The sequence below is a fragment of the Cyprinus carpio genome, chromosome B11 (genome assembly GCF_018340385.1).
Source record: "Cyprinus carpio isolate SPL01 chromosome B11, ASM1834038v1, whole genome shotgun sequence".
NCBI classification, from domain to species: Eukaryota; Metazoa; Chordata; class Actinopteri; order Cypriniformes; family Cyprinidae; genus Cyprinus; species Cyprinus carpio.
In genome coordinates this window covers 12,371,185-12,389,182 of record NC_056607.1, presented here as the reverse complement: position 1 = coordinate 12,389,182, position 17,998 = coordinate 12,371,185, and the positions used below count along the sequence as shown (strand labels likewise).

The 17,998-nt window shown below is 37.3% G+C and overlaps 1 protein-coding gene across 4 annotated transcripts in view; it reads left to right on the top strand.

Moving 5' to 3' along the window:
- The window catches only part of LOC109081480 (signal-induced proliferation-associated 1-like protein 2), a 65,304-nt gene extending 50,144 nt beyond the window's left edge, over nucleotides 1-15,160 (top strand). For 3 of the 4 annotated variants that reach the window (XM_042733924.1, XM_042733925.1, XM_042733926.1), the window contains exons 15-21: nucleotides 1,092-1,316; nucleotides 3,565-3,694; nucleotides 5,100-5,319; nucleotides 9,852-9,983; nucleotides 13,206-13,326; nucleotides 13,509-13,590; nucleotides 13,737-15,160. In XM_042733924.1, coding sequence (XP_042589858.1) covers nucleotides 1,092-1,316; nucleotides 3,565-3,694; nucleotides 5,100-5,319; nucleotides 9,852-9,983; nucleotides 13,206-13,326; nucleotides 13,509-13,590; nucleotides 13,737-13,883 — 1,057 coding nt within the window. In that variant the 3' untranslated portion in view covers nucleotides 13,884-15,160. The remainder of the gene's footprint in view (nucleotides 1-1,091; nucleotides 1,317-3,564; nucleotides 3,695-5,099; nucleotides 5,320-9,851; nucleotides 9,984-13,205; nucleotides 13,327-13,508; nucleotides 13,591-13,736) is intronic. The other variant, XM_042733927.1, reaches the window with a different exon arrangement.
- Nucleotides 15,161-17,998: the final 2,838 nt, after the last annotated feature.

Below are 17,998 nucleotides of genomic sequence, written 5' to 3'. Positions count from 1 at the left end.
ATGTAATGTAAGTAGAAAAGGAGAGTGGAAAATTATTATAGATTTTTGAACATTTTTTAAGGTTTGCTTGATTACTTATCAACAACTGTGTCGTTCTTTAATATTTTGCTTTCATTTTCTGCAGCTGCGCACATTTAGTAAGATGCCCATAATTACACTGGCCTTCTGTAAGAATGTTAAATTCACAGTAACATTAAAAATCAAATATTAAACAAATATCAACAAAATTTAGTTGACTGAATTAAAAACAATGAAAGCATAAGATCTTCTTTTCGTTTTATTCTGGCATATAATGCTTTCAAAGAAGCGAACAGCATGTTTTGTTCTTGTGGTTCAACTTGACAAACTTAGGTCAGTTATACAATAAAAAGGTGCTTCTGTATTCAGCTTTGTTTTTACGGGTCTGAACACAGACAGACACACATGGAGAGCTTGCTAACAATCTGAGTTTGCAGAGATGAGGTGATTTGACACAAACAGCCAAACATCATCTCATCAGCCCTGCAGCGATTTCCACCACAGTCCTTTTTTTTTTCAAGTTGGACTATTGGACTGTTATATGGAGTTAGTTTAATATCATAACAGAAGCATGTTGTTGTGCAGTGATTTTATTGTTAACTATTCAAAGATATGTTCTTTAATTGAAATAAATCTCAAATAAAATAGAAATGTTAGATGAAAAACTTTTGAAATTTACAGATGTTGCCTTGACAATTAACTGAAATAAGTTTAAGCTGAAATAAATTACTGCAACTAAAACTGAAATAAAAATTAATGTATAAAAATGAACAAAATGACTAAAATACAAAACTACTAAAACTAATTTTAAAATGAATATATTAAAAGAAAAGCTATAGTACTATAATAGTTTATAAATAATACTAAAATAATACTGTTTGTGCAGGAGGCAGAATGGAAACAGCTGTACGGTTTATTGCTGTTTCAGCAGTCAGTTTTATTTTTCCCATGGTCATGCCTTGACAAGAATACTCTTAAAACCTGATAATTAATGGTTCTTACTAAGACAGGCGACATCATTACATGATAAATCAGTTATTTAATCAGTTGTTGGTTTCATTTCCTCCCCCCAGTGGTTCTCGTCATTCTGGAAGCCCATCTGAACGCTGCTTGAAGAATTCCAGCTCCATTGACCCCTCTAAAATCTACATTATCTCTCCTACGGACACCACTCCAATGGGAGGGCGGGAGAAGCACTCGCTTAGCTGCCAGTCACATGGCGAAAAATATTTGACTGGCTGGAAGAAAGGAGAAAATGACCACTTACTGGAGGAGCAAGGGCAAGCAAGAGACTTTAGGTAAGTAGCACTTAATGTTTTATGAATCTTACGCAACGTTAGAGCTAGTGAAGTATTCGTAGTGAGATTAAATCACTTCAGTTATGTTGCTTTTTTTGTTTAACTAATGCATTGACCGGTAACACTGCATAGCAGTGACATTCAGAAAACCTTTTAGGTCAGTAACACGTCTGTTGCTAGCAGCATCTAAGAGATGATCAATGTCAACAGACATATTATATAACCTCTATCGAACAGAATCCAGACAGAATCTACTTGACACCTGCCACTTCACATTATCAGACGGAAGGCCTGGTAAATGTTTCTCTGAGAATTAAAGCAGAGACTCGATTTGATTGACAAGCTCACCAGGGGATGCTGACGTTTTCCTGACGCAGATCATATTTGATGGAAATTCATATTTCTCTTGTGTCAGGTTTAAAAGCAACAGGGACACTGAATTGATTCAAAGCTCTTTGTAATAATTTTTTCCCTCTTTGTTGCCACCTCAGTCAGTCAGAGGCTTTGTTGTCTTTACTCCTAAAGACACTGTTGAGGAAATCAAGGTATTTGGATCATTACCTGGCCCTGAATTGTTCACTGTGTTGTTCCTTCCCTCTTGTCCTGTAAAAATGGCACTATCTACTCCCTTAAAGGGACAGTTCACACACAAAAAAATCTGATATAATTTACTCATCCTTATGTCACTGAAAAAAAGTAGCCCATGCATTTTTATTTCCTTTACATGATAGTTTCATGTGAAGAACAGGCATTATTCACTGATTATCTTCCCATTTAGTGAGTGTCAATATATTAAAATACTACATTTTGGTATGTTCCTCACTAGTGTTAATTTTGTCAGCAGTTTTTAATTTAGTCTTAGTCTTTTAAATTAGTCTTAGTCCTGTGTCAAATGTACTTTTTAGTTCTCATATTTAGTCAACCTTGTCCTGTTTATGTTTAGTCAAAATTTAGCCAACTAAATGTCTTTAAAGGTTTTAGTTAGTGAAAACTTGGTTACTCTATTGTCATGCTGTATAATGGCAAAATTGCAAATCGCAGTGATTGTTGTCATTTGAGAAATATATTTTTGCATTTCAGGTATTGTACTTTCACCGATAAGCACAAACCAACAGAATGTGAACTCATACACATGGCTTATTTTACTTCATCTAATGTTTATTATAATATATGTTATATTATATAAATTAATATCAAAGACTTAGATATGCTCTCTCTTGATCTACATTATGAAAAATGGTAAAAATCGAAAATATTATAACCATTAAAATTCCTAATAGTAATTCCGCAATAGCATGGTTAAAAATGAAGCTAAACACCGGGCAGAAAATGTATCCTGTTATCAGAAAAGCTCTGATTTGGGGATTTGAACTCTTGTTATCTGGCAACCACGCATGAAAGCTTGTGTATTAGAGGCACTTACATCAGTCTGCAATTATATTTTGTCTCCTTTTTTCGACGAAAATAAGAGATTTTTGTATATTTTTTTTTAAGATACATCTTAGTCTCATCTTTTGTCATCAACAATATCGCATGTTGATATAGTCACAGTTATCGTTTATTGATCTTATTGTCATCTCATCTTCATCTCTTTTTAGTCACGGAAATAAAGCTTGTCAACAAACATTTTCCATCATAGTTTTCATTAACATAATTAACACTATTCCTCACATAAAGCTTTTGTATGGCATCAAAAGATTTAAAGAGACAAGAAATGGTGTGTGACGACATTTTTATGATCCTGTCTTTGTGCTTTCTGTCATTTTGAAACTTGCCAGTCCTAGTCCTCATTCACTTGTTATATTAAAAAGGGCCTGGCCAGTATATTGTTTAAAAATTCACTAAGAATTCATCATATGGTTTTGAAACAACAAACATGTGATTAAACTATGACAAATTTTCTTTTTTGGGTGAACTGTTCCTTTTAGCTCCAATGAGTCAGTGATTTGTATTGATTTGTTCCCTGATGAGTCAAGTCATGACTGTGTGTAGGCTGTTCCTTACTCAATGGCCCTTAAACCTGTTTCGTCACAACTGTAGCGGTGTCCTTGTAGTCCTTGGAATATTTTTTCTGTAGCACCTTTACAAAGAGAAACCTAAATCTACAGCAACCCATACAAAGGAGGCACTATTCACTTTAGATTGATACAACAGCAAAACCTGCTGCTAATGTCTCTTTTCTTGTCTTAATTTGTTTCATTTTCTTTCACCCTTCCTCTCCCTCTTTGTAACCATGTGTCTTTCTCAGGGGGCTGTATTTGCGAGACCCATCCCAGGTGGTTAACAGTGCTGGTGAGAAGCTCCAGACGCTCTCTAAGGAGGCCTTCCTCAGGATGCTTCTACCCGACAGTCCCCCGGGGCAGGCAGGTCCTGGCAAGGTGAGTGTAGAGCTGAGCCCTGGAGGATGAGTAATGCAGTGTGAGCAAGTGCTGCTGTAGTTAGGACATGTTTTAAAGCAACACTGAAAAACAAAGGAATTATACATTTTAAACATGTTTTGCGCTAAACACATTATTCACTGACGTGTTACAATGCCAAGCAAATCAAGCAGCCTGGGTAACAGCCATTTGGTTGACTAATGGAAGTGTCTAGAGGAAATGAGGTCACAACAATCAGTCATTTTCCTCACCTGATGTGCTCACAGCAGTGTGGATTATAAAGCTGCATATGCCCACACACTCTACTTGTGTGTGTCTCACTGTAAGATTTAATTTGCTTCATTTGCATAGCACTTTTCACAATGCATATTGTTCCAAAGAGCTTTACAAAGAATAATGCCTCACAAACCCCCAGTGAGAAAGCCAAAGGCGTAATGCATATGTACACGAGTGATAATTTAAAACAAAATCCAAATTATAAAATTCTTAGGTAACACTCTACTATAATTAACATTAGTTAATGCATTGGGTATCATGACAAACAACAAACAACTATTTAAAACATAATGTATACAGCTTAAATTTTTAACATTATTTATATAAAATTTTGTTAATTATTATGAATAAGCATTTCCAACTGTTGGAAAAATTATTATTAATATTTTTTTTTTCCTGTTAACAAGAGCAAAAACAATAACAACAATAATTATTAAGTTAATTATGTTTAAGTTATATTAGATGAAATTAGATAATATCGAGGATATTATTATTGGTTAATATCGTTATTATTATTATTGTTGTTGTGACATTTAATAAAATAGTAATCCATATTTCATTGTTGCACGCAGTCTCACTCTGCACAAACATTAATTCTACACTGTAGTATTCATTTTTCTCTAATTCCTGTAGGCTATTATAAGAAGGCCATCTCTGAGGTCTGCTGGTCCTCTGTCACGTTCATGTCTCTAATCAAAACATCTGTACCACCCCCCCGCCCGTAGACCCCCCGTGAGGACCGTGTCCATTGCGCCTGCATTATTGATGAGAGCGCCATGACTCTAATAGGTCCGACTCACAGCCCCACAGTCACTCACTCTGACTGCTGATTGGTCCCCAGCTGAGTCTCATGTTCCCTTAGCTCACCCTCCTCCTGCTCTCCACCCCCCACCTCTCTCCCACAATTCAATTAAGTGATATGTGCTTTATTGCCACGGCTGTTTTATTAACAATATTGCAGAGCCTTTCATATAATCATATTGTGATGAATAATATCTTCGTTTCCCCCTCTCCCACTCGATCTCTCTCTTTCTGCTTTCTCTTTGTCTTCCTGGTACTCGTCTTCTACTATTTCTATCCCATTCGTCTCTCTCCTTCTCCTCTATCTCTGCATTTTGTGTTATTTCAGATACCACTTGTCGGTCAGTCTCCACGCCGCTCCCTGTACCGGACGCTCTCAGATGAGAGCTTGTGCAGCAGCCACCGGAGGGCGCTGTCTTTAGCGAGCTCTCGGAGCTCCATGCTGGACCAGGCCATACCCAATGACATCCTATTCAGCAGCGCCCTGCCCTACCACAGCACCCTACCACCTCGCATGGGTCTTAACCACGCTGCCAGTCAGCTCAAAAGTGAGTGTTCGCAGATGTTATTACCATCTTAGTGATGCTAACGTTGTTTTAAAGATCGCCCGGTTCCAGAATGCATCACAGTACCAGCTGTACATATAATGTAAACGCTCGGATTGTCAGCATTAAGACATGCTTGATGATAATGGAATAAATGAGCTTTTTTTGGCTCATAACAGATTTTTCCATCTCCTCTGTAAACTCACCACATTCCTTCCTGTTACGGTAATTTTATCCTCCGCAGACTTTAATGTTGTACTTGGTAATGAAGCAAGTAATGATACTATAAATCTGCTGCTAATGCTTGAGAGACTTAGTGCTAATCATACTATTATACGTCTACTGAAATATGCAAGTAGGATGAAGAGTTTGCTGTAATAGGAAAACCATTATAATAGCATGATTTTTGTGTAGCTGTGCTGGACTGGTCACTGAAAGCAGAACGTGTTCATGCGTTAAACAGCTGGAGCGTGACGTAGTTGAACAGAAGGCATGTTCAAGGGAAGTTTAACTTATATGTACATAATTGCTAACGTAAGATGTGTTTCCATCGAAGCGAAAAAAAGTAAACATTGCAAAGATGTTTGTGAATAAAGCAATGTTTCCCATGTGTTTAAGAGAAATCATCATTTCTACCGGCAAAAGATACTTTATGTCAGTGTTTGTCTCATTTTTTTTTATTACTATTTTTATAGAAATGTATTTAGAAAATGCTTCCATTGAAATGTGTGCATATATATATATGCTAGGGCTGTCACGATATTAGATTTTTCATATCGGTTATTGTGGCCATAAGAATTCACAATATCGATATATCTTGATATCTACAGAAACCTTTACAATAAAAAATCACAAATTATTTTTTACTTTGTTTATTTTGGTTTTCTTTTTTCACCAACGAAAAGGATACTGATAAACGCAGGGTACAAGATGCTTTCTCCGTCTTCTTTGAAGCTCCTATGAAATAAGAAAAGAGAAAAAATACTGTCAAGTTCAACAGAATGTGATAATTATGAATGGTAACACTTTACAATAAGTGTCATTTGTTAACATTAATGTATTAACTAACATGAATGAACAATGAACATGAATTATTACACAATTTATTAATCTTTGTTAATGTTAATAAAAATAGTCATTCATTGTTCATGTTAGTTCACAGTGCATTAATGTTTACAAACACAACTTGTGATTTTAATAATGCATAAGTAAATGCTGAAATTAACATGAACTAAGATTAATAAATGCTGTGGAAATATTGTTCATTATTATTTATGTTATTTATATATGTTAACTAATGAACCTTATTGAAGAATGACCACAGATGAGGCATTAAGTGCATGGCACTTTGACCAACTTAACATTTTACAGAGTTTAATGTAGCAGTGTGGTCACTCAGTTTTTCAAGATCAGTTTTAATCGTGTAACTGTTAATAGATTTGAACAAAGAAATAAAGTGTTACCACACACAGGCCGTAATGATTGCAAATACAAAAATAAGACGAGTAAAGAGTAACCCTTTACTTAAATATATATGAACACAGAAAACCACTGTTAACATGTTTATTATAATGTTTCCCATTCTATGACTAGTACAATAATGGCAACTTACTCTGATGAACATGGATCTCCTCTGAGTAGCTGCGAGCGTGTCGTCTTGTGTGACTTTAGCCCCTTTCACACTGCACGTCGGACCCGGCAAATTGCCGGAACATTGCCGGGTCGACTTCCGTGTGAAAGCAAACACGTCCCGGGATTGATTCCGGGATTGAACCCGGGTCGGGGACCTAGTAAGAGAACGGGTTCAGTCCCCAGAACGCAGCTGTGTGAACAAAAGCCGGTACTAATGCCGTGTCACAGCGATTAACACGTTATCGCGCGAATTGTTGCTTTGAATATGAAAGGCAGAAAGTGACGTGACGATTCAAAATATGTGCAAACTATGGTGACCCAGAGATACTCCTTAATTTCGTGCTGAAGCAGATTTAACCCACCCAGTGAAAGTTAACACCTACACACACATTACAGTGAACACACACACACACTGTGAACACACACCCGGGTTGTGGGCACGCCATTTCCGGTAATCACTGCGGCGCCCGGGGAGCAGTACTAATGGGGGTTCAATGCCTTGCTCACATTTAGGGCATTTGCCGGAAGTCATGGTATGAAGGGGAGAGTGTCACTGGCACAATCACTCCTGGGCGCCAAACCACAACTGGCGATGGAGTATTTAATGTGACGCGAATCATAAGGAGAACCTTCATTTATTGGGGTCATCGCTAATCTATATCTACACACTATTCCTAATATATGCAATGTTCTCAAAATATCACAGTTATCGTCAATACCGATATATCGCGACACCCCTAATATATGCAATGTTCTCAAATTAAGGGGACTATTTTCTGTTAAGTTAATTTCATTCTGTTTTGTGTGTCTTTTTAAAGATCCATTTTTGGCGTTTTTGCCTTTTTTATTGATAGGATAGTAGTGAGACAGGAAACGAAGTGGGAGAGAGAGGGATCGGAAAAGGTCCGACGCCCGAAGGACAATAGTGCTACATCTCGACATGCTGCCCACGTTTTGTATATTTTGGAAATTAAATATTTTAACAAATTTGTCACAATTTCCAAGCATTAAAAGCTTTAAATATTTACAAAAATACAGTATTTTTACAAAAAATACAAAGTTTGTTGAATGTATTAAGAATGTAATCAAAATATTTTTTGTATTTTTATATATTATTTTAAACAAAATGGGAACTGTTTTCTGTTAATTAAATTAAATTAAATTGGAAAAAAAAGTTTTATGTACATTTTGAAAATTCAATTTTTTTTCTAAAAAAATATTTATGTAATATTAGCAGATATATTCTTTACTAGTTTTAGAAACATCGCACTTGTTAAATAGGATGCTGCAAAAATGATCAAGACACTCCATAACAGACAACAACGCCCATATAATGCATGTTTATGTAAAACTACAAGCAAAATTGTAGCAATAAATAGCACATATGGAACGGACCTAATGCCTCTTGGCGTGTTTCGCATACAGACACTTGAGCTGTTCTCCAGCTGTCTGAAACGTGCAGTTCCTCTCTCATTATAGCAGAACTCTGAGCCAGCCAACTTCATTCATTATTCAAATCACTCTCACCTCTCTGCTCTCAGGCGAGGCCTGTCTGTCTGCCTGCATGAGCAGACTTTGTGTGAATTAGCAAACGTGTGCTCTCTAGGTCACCTAGAGCTAATTTTCCTCTCCTTCTGTGACTTGCAGCGTTTGATTCTTTTGCCATAAGTACACCCAATTGTGGGTAAAGTTGCCCTTTGGCCCTTGGCTGTTGAGCAGCAGCAACTGTTTTTCTGTCAAGTTGAAATCTCTGCCACTGCATGAATGTTTAATGTAGTTTATGCAGCGGTCAGGGCCCTTCAGCTGTGTCCTCAGTGACTGTCTCAGTTTCCTCTTAATCGAACTGATCATTATATCCATGATGAATGGTTCAAGTGTAATTGTAGTCTCTCATGAGTTAAATTATTTAGTAAAGGCACATTTAGGTCAGAACATGTTCTGTTCAGATAGCACTTTAAAGTCAACATGGAATCAGATTGGACCCTTTTTTATTTTCCTAATGCATGTTCCTGGTCTAATTGTGAATGATTCCGTGCTGCACATTATTCCAAATGAAAATGTCTTTATAATCTTTAATCAAAATAAAATGATGTTCTCTTTCTCAAAAATGACTTTTCCATGGATGCCACGTAGGCCTTGTGGTCTATCACGTTTATCAATACACAAATTATTGTGTTTTTTTTAAACAATATAAATAATAATAAACATTAATGTGGGTTGTTGGATGTAAACCAATAATTATATGACTCTTCAAGCATTATTTTAGCAAACCAGCATTCAAATTTAGCTCCTTTCTAGTATAACTTTTGGGGGAGTCGTGGCCTAATGGTTAGAGAGTCGGACTCCCAATCGAAGGGTTGTGAGTTCGAGTCTCGGGCCGGCAGGAATTGTGGGTGGGGGGAGTGCATGTACAGTTCTCTCTCCACCTTCAATACCACAACTTAGGTGCCCTTGAGCAAGGCATCGAACCCCCAACTGCTCCCCGGGCGCCGCAGCATAAAATGGCTGGCCAACTGCTCCGGGTGTGTGTTCACAGTGTGTGTGTGTGTTCACTGCTCTGTTGCACTTTGGAACGGAACTGGGTTTAAATGCAGAGCACTAATTCTGAGTATGGGTCACCATACTTGGCTGAATGTCACGTCACACTAACTTTTCATAAACCAATCAATTGATGGATGAATTGGGTTTTTTTTCTCACTGAATATCCCGTTTCCCTTGGAAATACATAATTTTTCAGATGTTATATGGTTTGCTAATAGGACTTCCAGCTGGACGACTGTTCGCAAGAGAAAATAACTGAATCATGAAGAAATAAAGAGACAAATTAAATGAAAAAGTCTCTAGTGAAGTTTGTTTCATGCACTCTACTGTCCTCTAATGAACTATGTGTGCTGTCACTGCAGATGAGCTCTGGTTCTCTGATGGCTCACTGGCAGACAAGGCCAGGCTGGCAGACACTGGTATGATGCCCTTGCCGGACCCCTCTTCTGGTCTCGACTGGTCACATCTTGTGGATGCAGCGCGGGCTTTTGAAGGTACAAGCTTCCGTCGTATACAATAAATGGTTTGTCGTTGAGAAACCATATTCACAGCGGAGTACGGTCTTGACCTATTTAGCATGCTTTGTGATCATAAACTCGCTGCTCACTGTTATGGAATGAACAACTACCGGGTATTTTTTCCACAAGGACAGCACTGACCCTTTGACTCTATGGATATTTTTGTACCAGACAAATGTAGTCAAATGCCTTCATGCATGTCTGTCAAACAGCATTCAACAGCATGTGGTATTTCAGCACACAAATCTTTCTTACCAACTAGTTCAGCATTACCAGGCACTAGCTTAAATAACACTGTGCAGTAAATACTTAACTTTACTCACTGGCATTCTTTTGAGCTCAAGCATTCTTTTTTTAATGCAAATGAGGCTCATTATAAAATTCGCCTTATTCACAAAGGTCAGCATTGTTGGCTCCACACAATTAATGTTGCAGTGTATATCATTTTATGAAATAAAAAAAAAGATTTTTTGAAAGGTCTCTTATGCTCAATAAGTCTAAATGTTATTTGTTCAAAAATACAGTAAAAACAGCAATATTGTAAAAAATATTATAACAGTTTTTATTTTAATATATTTTAAAATGTAATTTATTCCTGTGATGGCAAAGCTGAATTTTCAGCTTCATTACTCCCCTCCTCAGATTCACATGATCCTTCAAATATCATTCTAATATGATGAAAAATAGAGATTTCAAAAGAAAGTCATTTATTTGAAATAGAAATTGTAACATTATAAAGGTCTCTTCTTTCACTTTTGGTGCATCTTTGTTAAATACAAGTGTTAATTAATTAAAAAATATACCTTACTAACCCCAAACTTATGAATGGTGGTGTATTTACACATTTTCTGTCCCAGTAAAGTAAAAGTAACAAATTTTTGGTGTGTGTTTGTGCCTATACCTGATTTGCATAATTCATTTAGTGAATTGGGAGCTAAGACAATGCAGACAGCAATTTTTTTTATTCATCCTTTTTTAATTTTTCCAGCTCACTTGTATTCACTATAGGCTAGAAAAGCATTGAAAATAACAAAACCCTTAAAATGCCTTTTTGTCCTATTATTTGAAGTGTGTTTTGACCAAGATTTTCCTTCACCACAAAGCTTGAGCCGCTCTCACACGCCATTAACAAAGTTAACTGAAGGTTGCACAAAACAGCACCCGTCTCTAACACTGCTCTTGACCATGACGAAATCACCACGTCTCTATTTTCCTCCCATTCATTTCCTGTGACTGCCTAAAGGCGCATTGTTCCGCAAGGTGCTAATTAGGAGCGGAGAACGTATTTTGAGCATGGAGAAATTAAGCCATTATCACAATGTGAGCCCAGCAAGACACCACTTAGGGAAATGACTCAAGCCATCGCTCGCTGTAATTACACATTTTGGGTTTTGGACGCATTTACTCGTGCGCAATTACAGCTGTTCCCTCACCTTCAACCATCGCCGTGGAGACCATGGTGAATGTTGGCGAGGGCATGGCATGGCTCTTCTTGAACTGAGAATTTCTTTTTGATCTGCATGTGGAACTGGGAAAAATACATGGTAGATGGCTTTAATTGGTTGGGGGGGCTTCCGGCGAGGCAGCCGGTGTGCGGCTTCCCCCTGCTAGCGTTGGTTTTTCTCGCAAGTCTTTAGAGCTGTGCTCTTGGGACCTGACGGATATGAAAAATGGAATGAGTGTGCAGCTCCCTCCTGAAATAGTGACAAATATGAGACCATCGTTTCGTGGTGGGAGAAATGATTAAGTTAGCTTTTGCCTCAGGGTTTGGGTGCTTACTAGAAGGGGGTGGGGAGGAGGAGATGCTTACATTGTTGATTTCCATGTGCTGCTTTATGCGTGTTTTTTTGTTCGGAGCACTAATAATTATCCATCCATTCAACTCTAGCTCCGCTGACACCTCTTACTGTGAGACTGTTAATGAAATGAAATGAGAGGGGGGTTGGAGGAAGCGCTGAAAGGTGTTAGAAGAGGTGAGAGCTCTTAAAGGAACCTCATGAACAATTTTAACTCAGAGTTTGACGAAATAATGGCAGGTCAGCATCTTGTGAGATCATGGTATGTTATGTGGAATATATAAAGGTTCATGAGGTGCATTCTTGTTAACAAAGAGCTTGTAGGTCTTTATAAAGAAACAAAAGAAATTCCCTGCTTCTGAGGCCACACCTACATGTTTCTACAGCTTTTCCAAGTGCAAAACACACGTGGTGTGAATCCACATTAAAGCTCTATAAAAATATATTTATTAACGTTTGGTCTATATTTTGCTATAAATGGGTAAAAATAGATATTTAAAACCTGATCCTAGAAACAGCTGTGTTGCTATTGTTTCTGGGGCCCCTGGACAGAATATTTACTCGAGCCCCCGACCTTGAGTAGAAAGTAGAAATAATAAGAATTGTTTTTTAAAAACAGATCTAGACCGTTACATGCAAGTGCAAAACACCTACTTATGTCAGTGATGCAAGGTAAATTCTAATTAAAACTCAATTAAAAAAAAAAAAAAAAACATTTATTGGCTTTTGGTCCGTCTCTTTCTGTCTGTGAGCAGACATTGGCATTTAAAATTGGATCTATTCTAAATAGTTTCACTATATGTGCAACAGAAAAAGCAGCACATTTGACAGCTGCACCCCCAGTTTGCCCTCTCAGCGGAGGTAAAGGCACTATATCGGTGTGTTCTTGGTCTTGAATGCTTAATGATATGCCCGACTGACAGTGTAATGTTAAACTCACCTGAATGCGTGTGAACCCCCCTCCCATCTCGCCATTAACCCTTCTGCCGCATGAGCTCCGTTCCCCACTTAATTAACACCTTGCTCTGCTGAAGCTGCTTAACAGTTAGCTCTAACACCTCAGAAAGAGCTGAAAAGAAGGATCACATTTAATAAGCTTTGTTCAGGGTGTTGCTCAAAGCTCCTACCTGGAACATCAGCCTGTATCACCTCAGCTGAAGCAGTATGATATACCATGTTTCTTGTGTGCCTTTGGGGATTTCCTGCTTGTCTTGTCTCTTTTTTTGTTCTGTGCAATACTAATGAGTGACAAACAGTTGTTTAATTGTAGATTTACAATATGCAACTGCTTGTATTAAATGAGAAACATTGTTAACACAAAACATTGCACAGTCTTAAGCTATTACTGCCTGTATATATCTGGTAATGGATAATTCGACTTGAATTGTTTGCTCACTTATAGATCAGACTGCGACCTCTCTGAGCTCTCTGACTGAAGAAGAGCAGACCAAGAAGGTTCTGGAGCTCTCTGAGGAGCTGAACAGAAGAGTGGCATGTGCGAATGCCTCAACCTTACCTGCAGGGTAAGTGCTGATGTAGAACACCATCCATCCATCCATCTGTATATACATCCATCCAAATTGGTATATCATATATATCTATCTATCCGTCTATGTATTTGTCTGTGTTTGTATGTCTGTACACTCATCTGTCTGTTCATGTGTGCACCTCTGTGTCTAATTGTTCCTGTCTATTATCTACACAGGGAAGGTTCTCCTGCTCTGCTCACTGGGAAGGTTAACCAGCTGGAGCTCATTCTCCGACAGCTGCAGTATGACCTAAGGAAGGTAAGAGTCCCAAACATAATAACAGGCCTTTAATGGGCAAACATAATGCTTCAACAAATCCTTAACATAGCTGAACACGCACTGTTAACAGAATTCACCTCAAGGTAGTTATTTGTAACCACATGCTTTGTTATTATCCTCCAAAGGAGCAAGAAGACAAGGCTATGCTCCAAGAGCAAGTTCAACACCTTCGACAAGACAACCTTCGACTGCATGAAGAGAGCCAGACAGCAGCCGCGCAGCTGAGGAGATTTACTGAATTGTTTCTGAACACAATGGACAAGAAACTTTGAGCTGAAGTAGTCCATGAATTCCCCTTGTTGTGCTTTGCAAACTACATAACCCAAGGATAAGTAGTCCAGCGTACTGTAAAAAAGATGTTCGGGGAGAAATTTCAGCATTTGAATGTGAACGTGTGCAGAGCTAATATGCTAACACACTAAAAAAAAAACTAAGTCAAAGTTGGCAGGACATGAGAATGTGAATGAGAAAAGGGAGAGTAAGAAATTAAATAAGGTTTGTGATAAGGGCTGGAAGGGAAAAATTAAATCGTTTATGACCAATCGAAGGGTACGAACACGTGGTGATCGTGAAAGTGAATGTAATGCAATAAGCGGTGATTTCTTTCTAAAATCTTTGATTCCTTGGGCTTAACATCTTCAAGCTACCGACGTAACTCAAGTTCACTCCTGGCTTTGTGGCTGTCCACCCCCATCGTTTGTCAAAATGTAGACCAGCCAGATGCAACGTTCCTTAGTATCCAAAGCTCCCCAAGACTAGGTGTACTGTATACCTGTTTTTGTAAGTAACACATTGAAACAAATGTTGTAGCAATAATTTAGCTGATGCTGTAATCACAGAATTGTTCATTAAGATTAGCACTGAGTGTGATTTGGTTGTATTCAAAAGCTTTTATGTAGGGTTTTTTGTGTGCCTGATGTTATTGGTGGTAAAAGGATCGTCCCTCAGTTGTTTTCGTTAAATCATATGACTGTCTGAGTGCTTACAAAATCCATGCCCACTGCTCTTATCCGTTAGGCGGCTGACTGGCTTTGTTTTACCCAAACAGACATTAAACAGTTGAACTTGTGTGGGTGGGCCAGTACATGCAGACTAGCACCTGTAAACCACTTAATATAAAAGCCAAATTCTGCTTGTTGGTGTAAAGTACCTCAGAAAAGTGTCTTGTACCTTCGCCCTCTTATTTAAGCTTATTTAACCTAAGATTGTTATTTTAATGAGAGTATTTTCCTTTTCTGCACTAAAAAAAAACAAGAAAAAAAAAAAGAGTAATGGCTCCATGTGGCAGTACTTTGTATACTTGTGTACCATGTCAGCAGTACTGTGTATAGCTTGGCTGAGAGATAACTGTAAACATAAAATGGTTTATTTCTGGGATGTTCAGATGTTCGGATGCTGCTAGAGGACAGGATGTTGTTTTTTATGGCCTTTTAAAGATGTTTTTATTTCTTTGTAAATCTGTTTTGTTGAGGTTGGGATGAAAAGCTTACCTTTGTAAAATAAAGTTTAGGATGTCAATAAAGTAAGACTCGTGTCATTTTAATATGGAGCTTGTGTTGGATTTCTTTAACAGTAGGAAAACAATTCATTATGTATGCATAGTTAATTTGGATCATCATATTTTGCATTGGTTTTTTTCAATCAATTATTAGTGTAATTCATTAAAATTAATACATTTCGATGTTTAATTTAATTTTGGGAACATTGGTACGGTGTTTGGTCATTGTCCAGTGTAAAATCTGCCAGTCAAATTGCAGTTCATGACAATGTTAATTATTTAAATACTTATTAACTTACTACCTATTATGCCCTTGGCATATAGGGCAGCAACTAATTATTTATATATTATATGAATATTAATTAAAACGAGCACATTTGGATGTTTCATTTCAGGAACACTTTTATTCATTTTAGTACTGTGTTGGGTTAATGTCCAGTGCAAAATCTGCTAGTCATTTTTTTTAGTTAATGGTAATGTTAATTGTTTAAATATTATAAGATTATTAATTTGAGAAACACTTGTCAATGCCCAATGTAAAATCTTGGTCATGAAGCAGTCGAGAATCCATTGATCTAAAGGAATGGTTTTTAAACTTGTGAACTCTGTGTGCATCTCAGCTTGCTTTTTTAAAGCCGTTTTTAAAAGTCAGTGATTGATCGATACTGGCTTGTATTATTGATCAGACACTTTGGAAGCTGGGTGCATGAGGAGCACCTCTGCATGACAAAGTGTGACCATCCATGAATTTCTCCACAATGTTACTAGTAAGAAATATGACCAAGAACCAACCTATTCAACCCACTTCAGAGATGTTTGTGACATGTTTTAAATCTATGGCTGTGGTGTTGTTTTTGATGGATAAAGATAGACTAAAAGCTGAGAAGATGGAGGAACATACACACAGGGAGCTGAAATGTGCAATCGTCAATGACCTATTTTAGTGTGTGTTATTCGTGAAAATGCAGAGAAAAATCAATACATTTCTCCTTTCGCTGGTTGTGATTGAGAACAGAAATGGCAGCACTGCCCTACATCTGTGAGGGACCAGTGAAAAACTGTCAACCTTCTTAGGTGACCTGTGATGGATGACATGGACCAAGGTGCCTCTGCTCCTGTGGGAACTGACAAGGTGAAACTGGTGTACGTTTGAGGGTCATTCCAAGATCCTCAGACCAAGATTGGTCACTGTATCTGTGTGTGAGCAACGGCTAATAAATAAGGGTTAAACTGGATTTCAGAAGTGGGTGAACCATGAAATCTGAATGTGATTTTGATGCCCTAGACAAGATATGACCTTCACCCAGGGTTGACAAAGAAACTATTATTATTATTATTATTATTACTAAACAAAGGTACCAGAAGGCCAAATTTAACCCCTGCTGAAAACAGGGAAATGGCCCATAGGAAAATCTTGGGAAAATCTAACATTGCAAAAAGTCTTAATTATAACATAAAAACTTATCATTATAAGATACTAAGTCATAAATATGCAACAAAATGTCGAGATTATGACAAAAAAACTCTATTTAAATGACAAATTTAAATTATGTAACGAAAAGTCAAGTTGTTGGCACAAAAAAACTTTTAAGCCATAATTTTGACTTTCTATCATAATTTTGCTCATAATTGGCTTATTTCGTCATAATTGATTCATGACATTTATGTTAATTTTGACTAATATCATTGTTTACTTTTTATTAACTGACTTTTTGTGGTAGTTTCTAAATTTTTATGTAACAGCTTTCTATCATAATTATGATGTTTTACATCATAACTGTGACTTTTTATCTCATAACGTTTATAGTATGTTTGAATTTTGACTTCACTTCTCATAAATATGACTTAGCATGCCATAATTTTGCCTTTTATGCAATAATTGTGATTTTCCAAAGCATGATCTTTTCTTACGTGCCAGAAAAGCACTTCCACATTAAGGAGCCATCAAGAGATCAAGAAAGTTATATTTTCTTTTTTAGATTTTTCTCTCTGAATCATTGCAGCTCCCAAAAGATGTAGAAGTTTTTATTGGAGTTTGATTGGAGATTTGAGTCATAATCTATTTTATTTCTTTTGCCTGGCATACATCTGTACTCCTTCCTTATGCGTCTGAAGTCCTATTTTAACCATGTGCGATTGTGTACGCATGCATGCATGCATGTTACATTATTAACATCATTAAATAGCAACGGTTCATGTCTTGCCGCAGAGTTCAAGCGTGGGTCAGTGAATGTCAGCTGGTGCACTCAACTCGTGTAATATTTTGTATTTATCAGCGATGGCAGGCAAGCCATGATGTTCCTGTTGTGAAGATCTGGGAAACATTTGGGTTGCAATTTTTAAGCAAGAAAAGATAAAAGCACAATAATCACAAATTATTTGCAGACCACAAACATGTGGTTTGATTCATAATCAGTTTTTTTTTTACACTGACTTTTTTGTACTGTGAAGCTTTATAGTCCAGTACTTCTGTGGTATTCCACCAAGAAGGCTCAGCAAAAATGTTCAGGTCCAACCACAACTTTGAGGAAAAACTGCTGAGTGAGGCAATCTCACCGCCTCTGGGAAAGAAATCAAACGCTCCTGTGATTAGAAAGCTTCACTGCTTGGCATCAAGATAAATGATGGATACAGTTTCACAGATTGCAGTTATCCACACGTTGCATAAGAAATCTATGCTTTCTTAGTTATAAATCTGTGCAAATAGCAAAGTCATACCTAGTGTTACATGTCATAGAATGACCACAACACTGATTAGAGACTGAAAAACCACATTAAGCTGCAGAATCAGTGACAAGCCTAATCATATACTGAATTAAATCCTTTGTATGTTTGGTCCTGTAACCATAACTGAAGCACCATAAATGGTTGGATGTGTTTCTTCAGCCC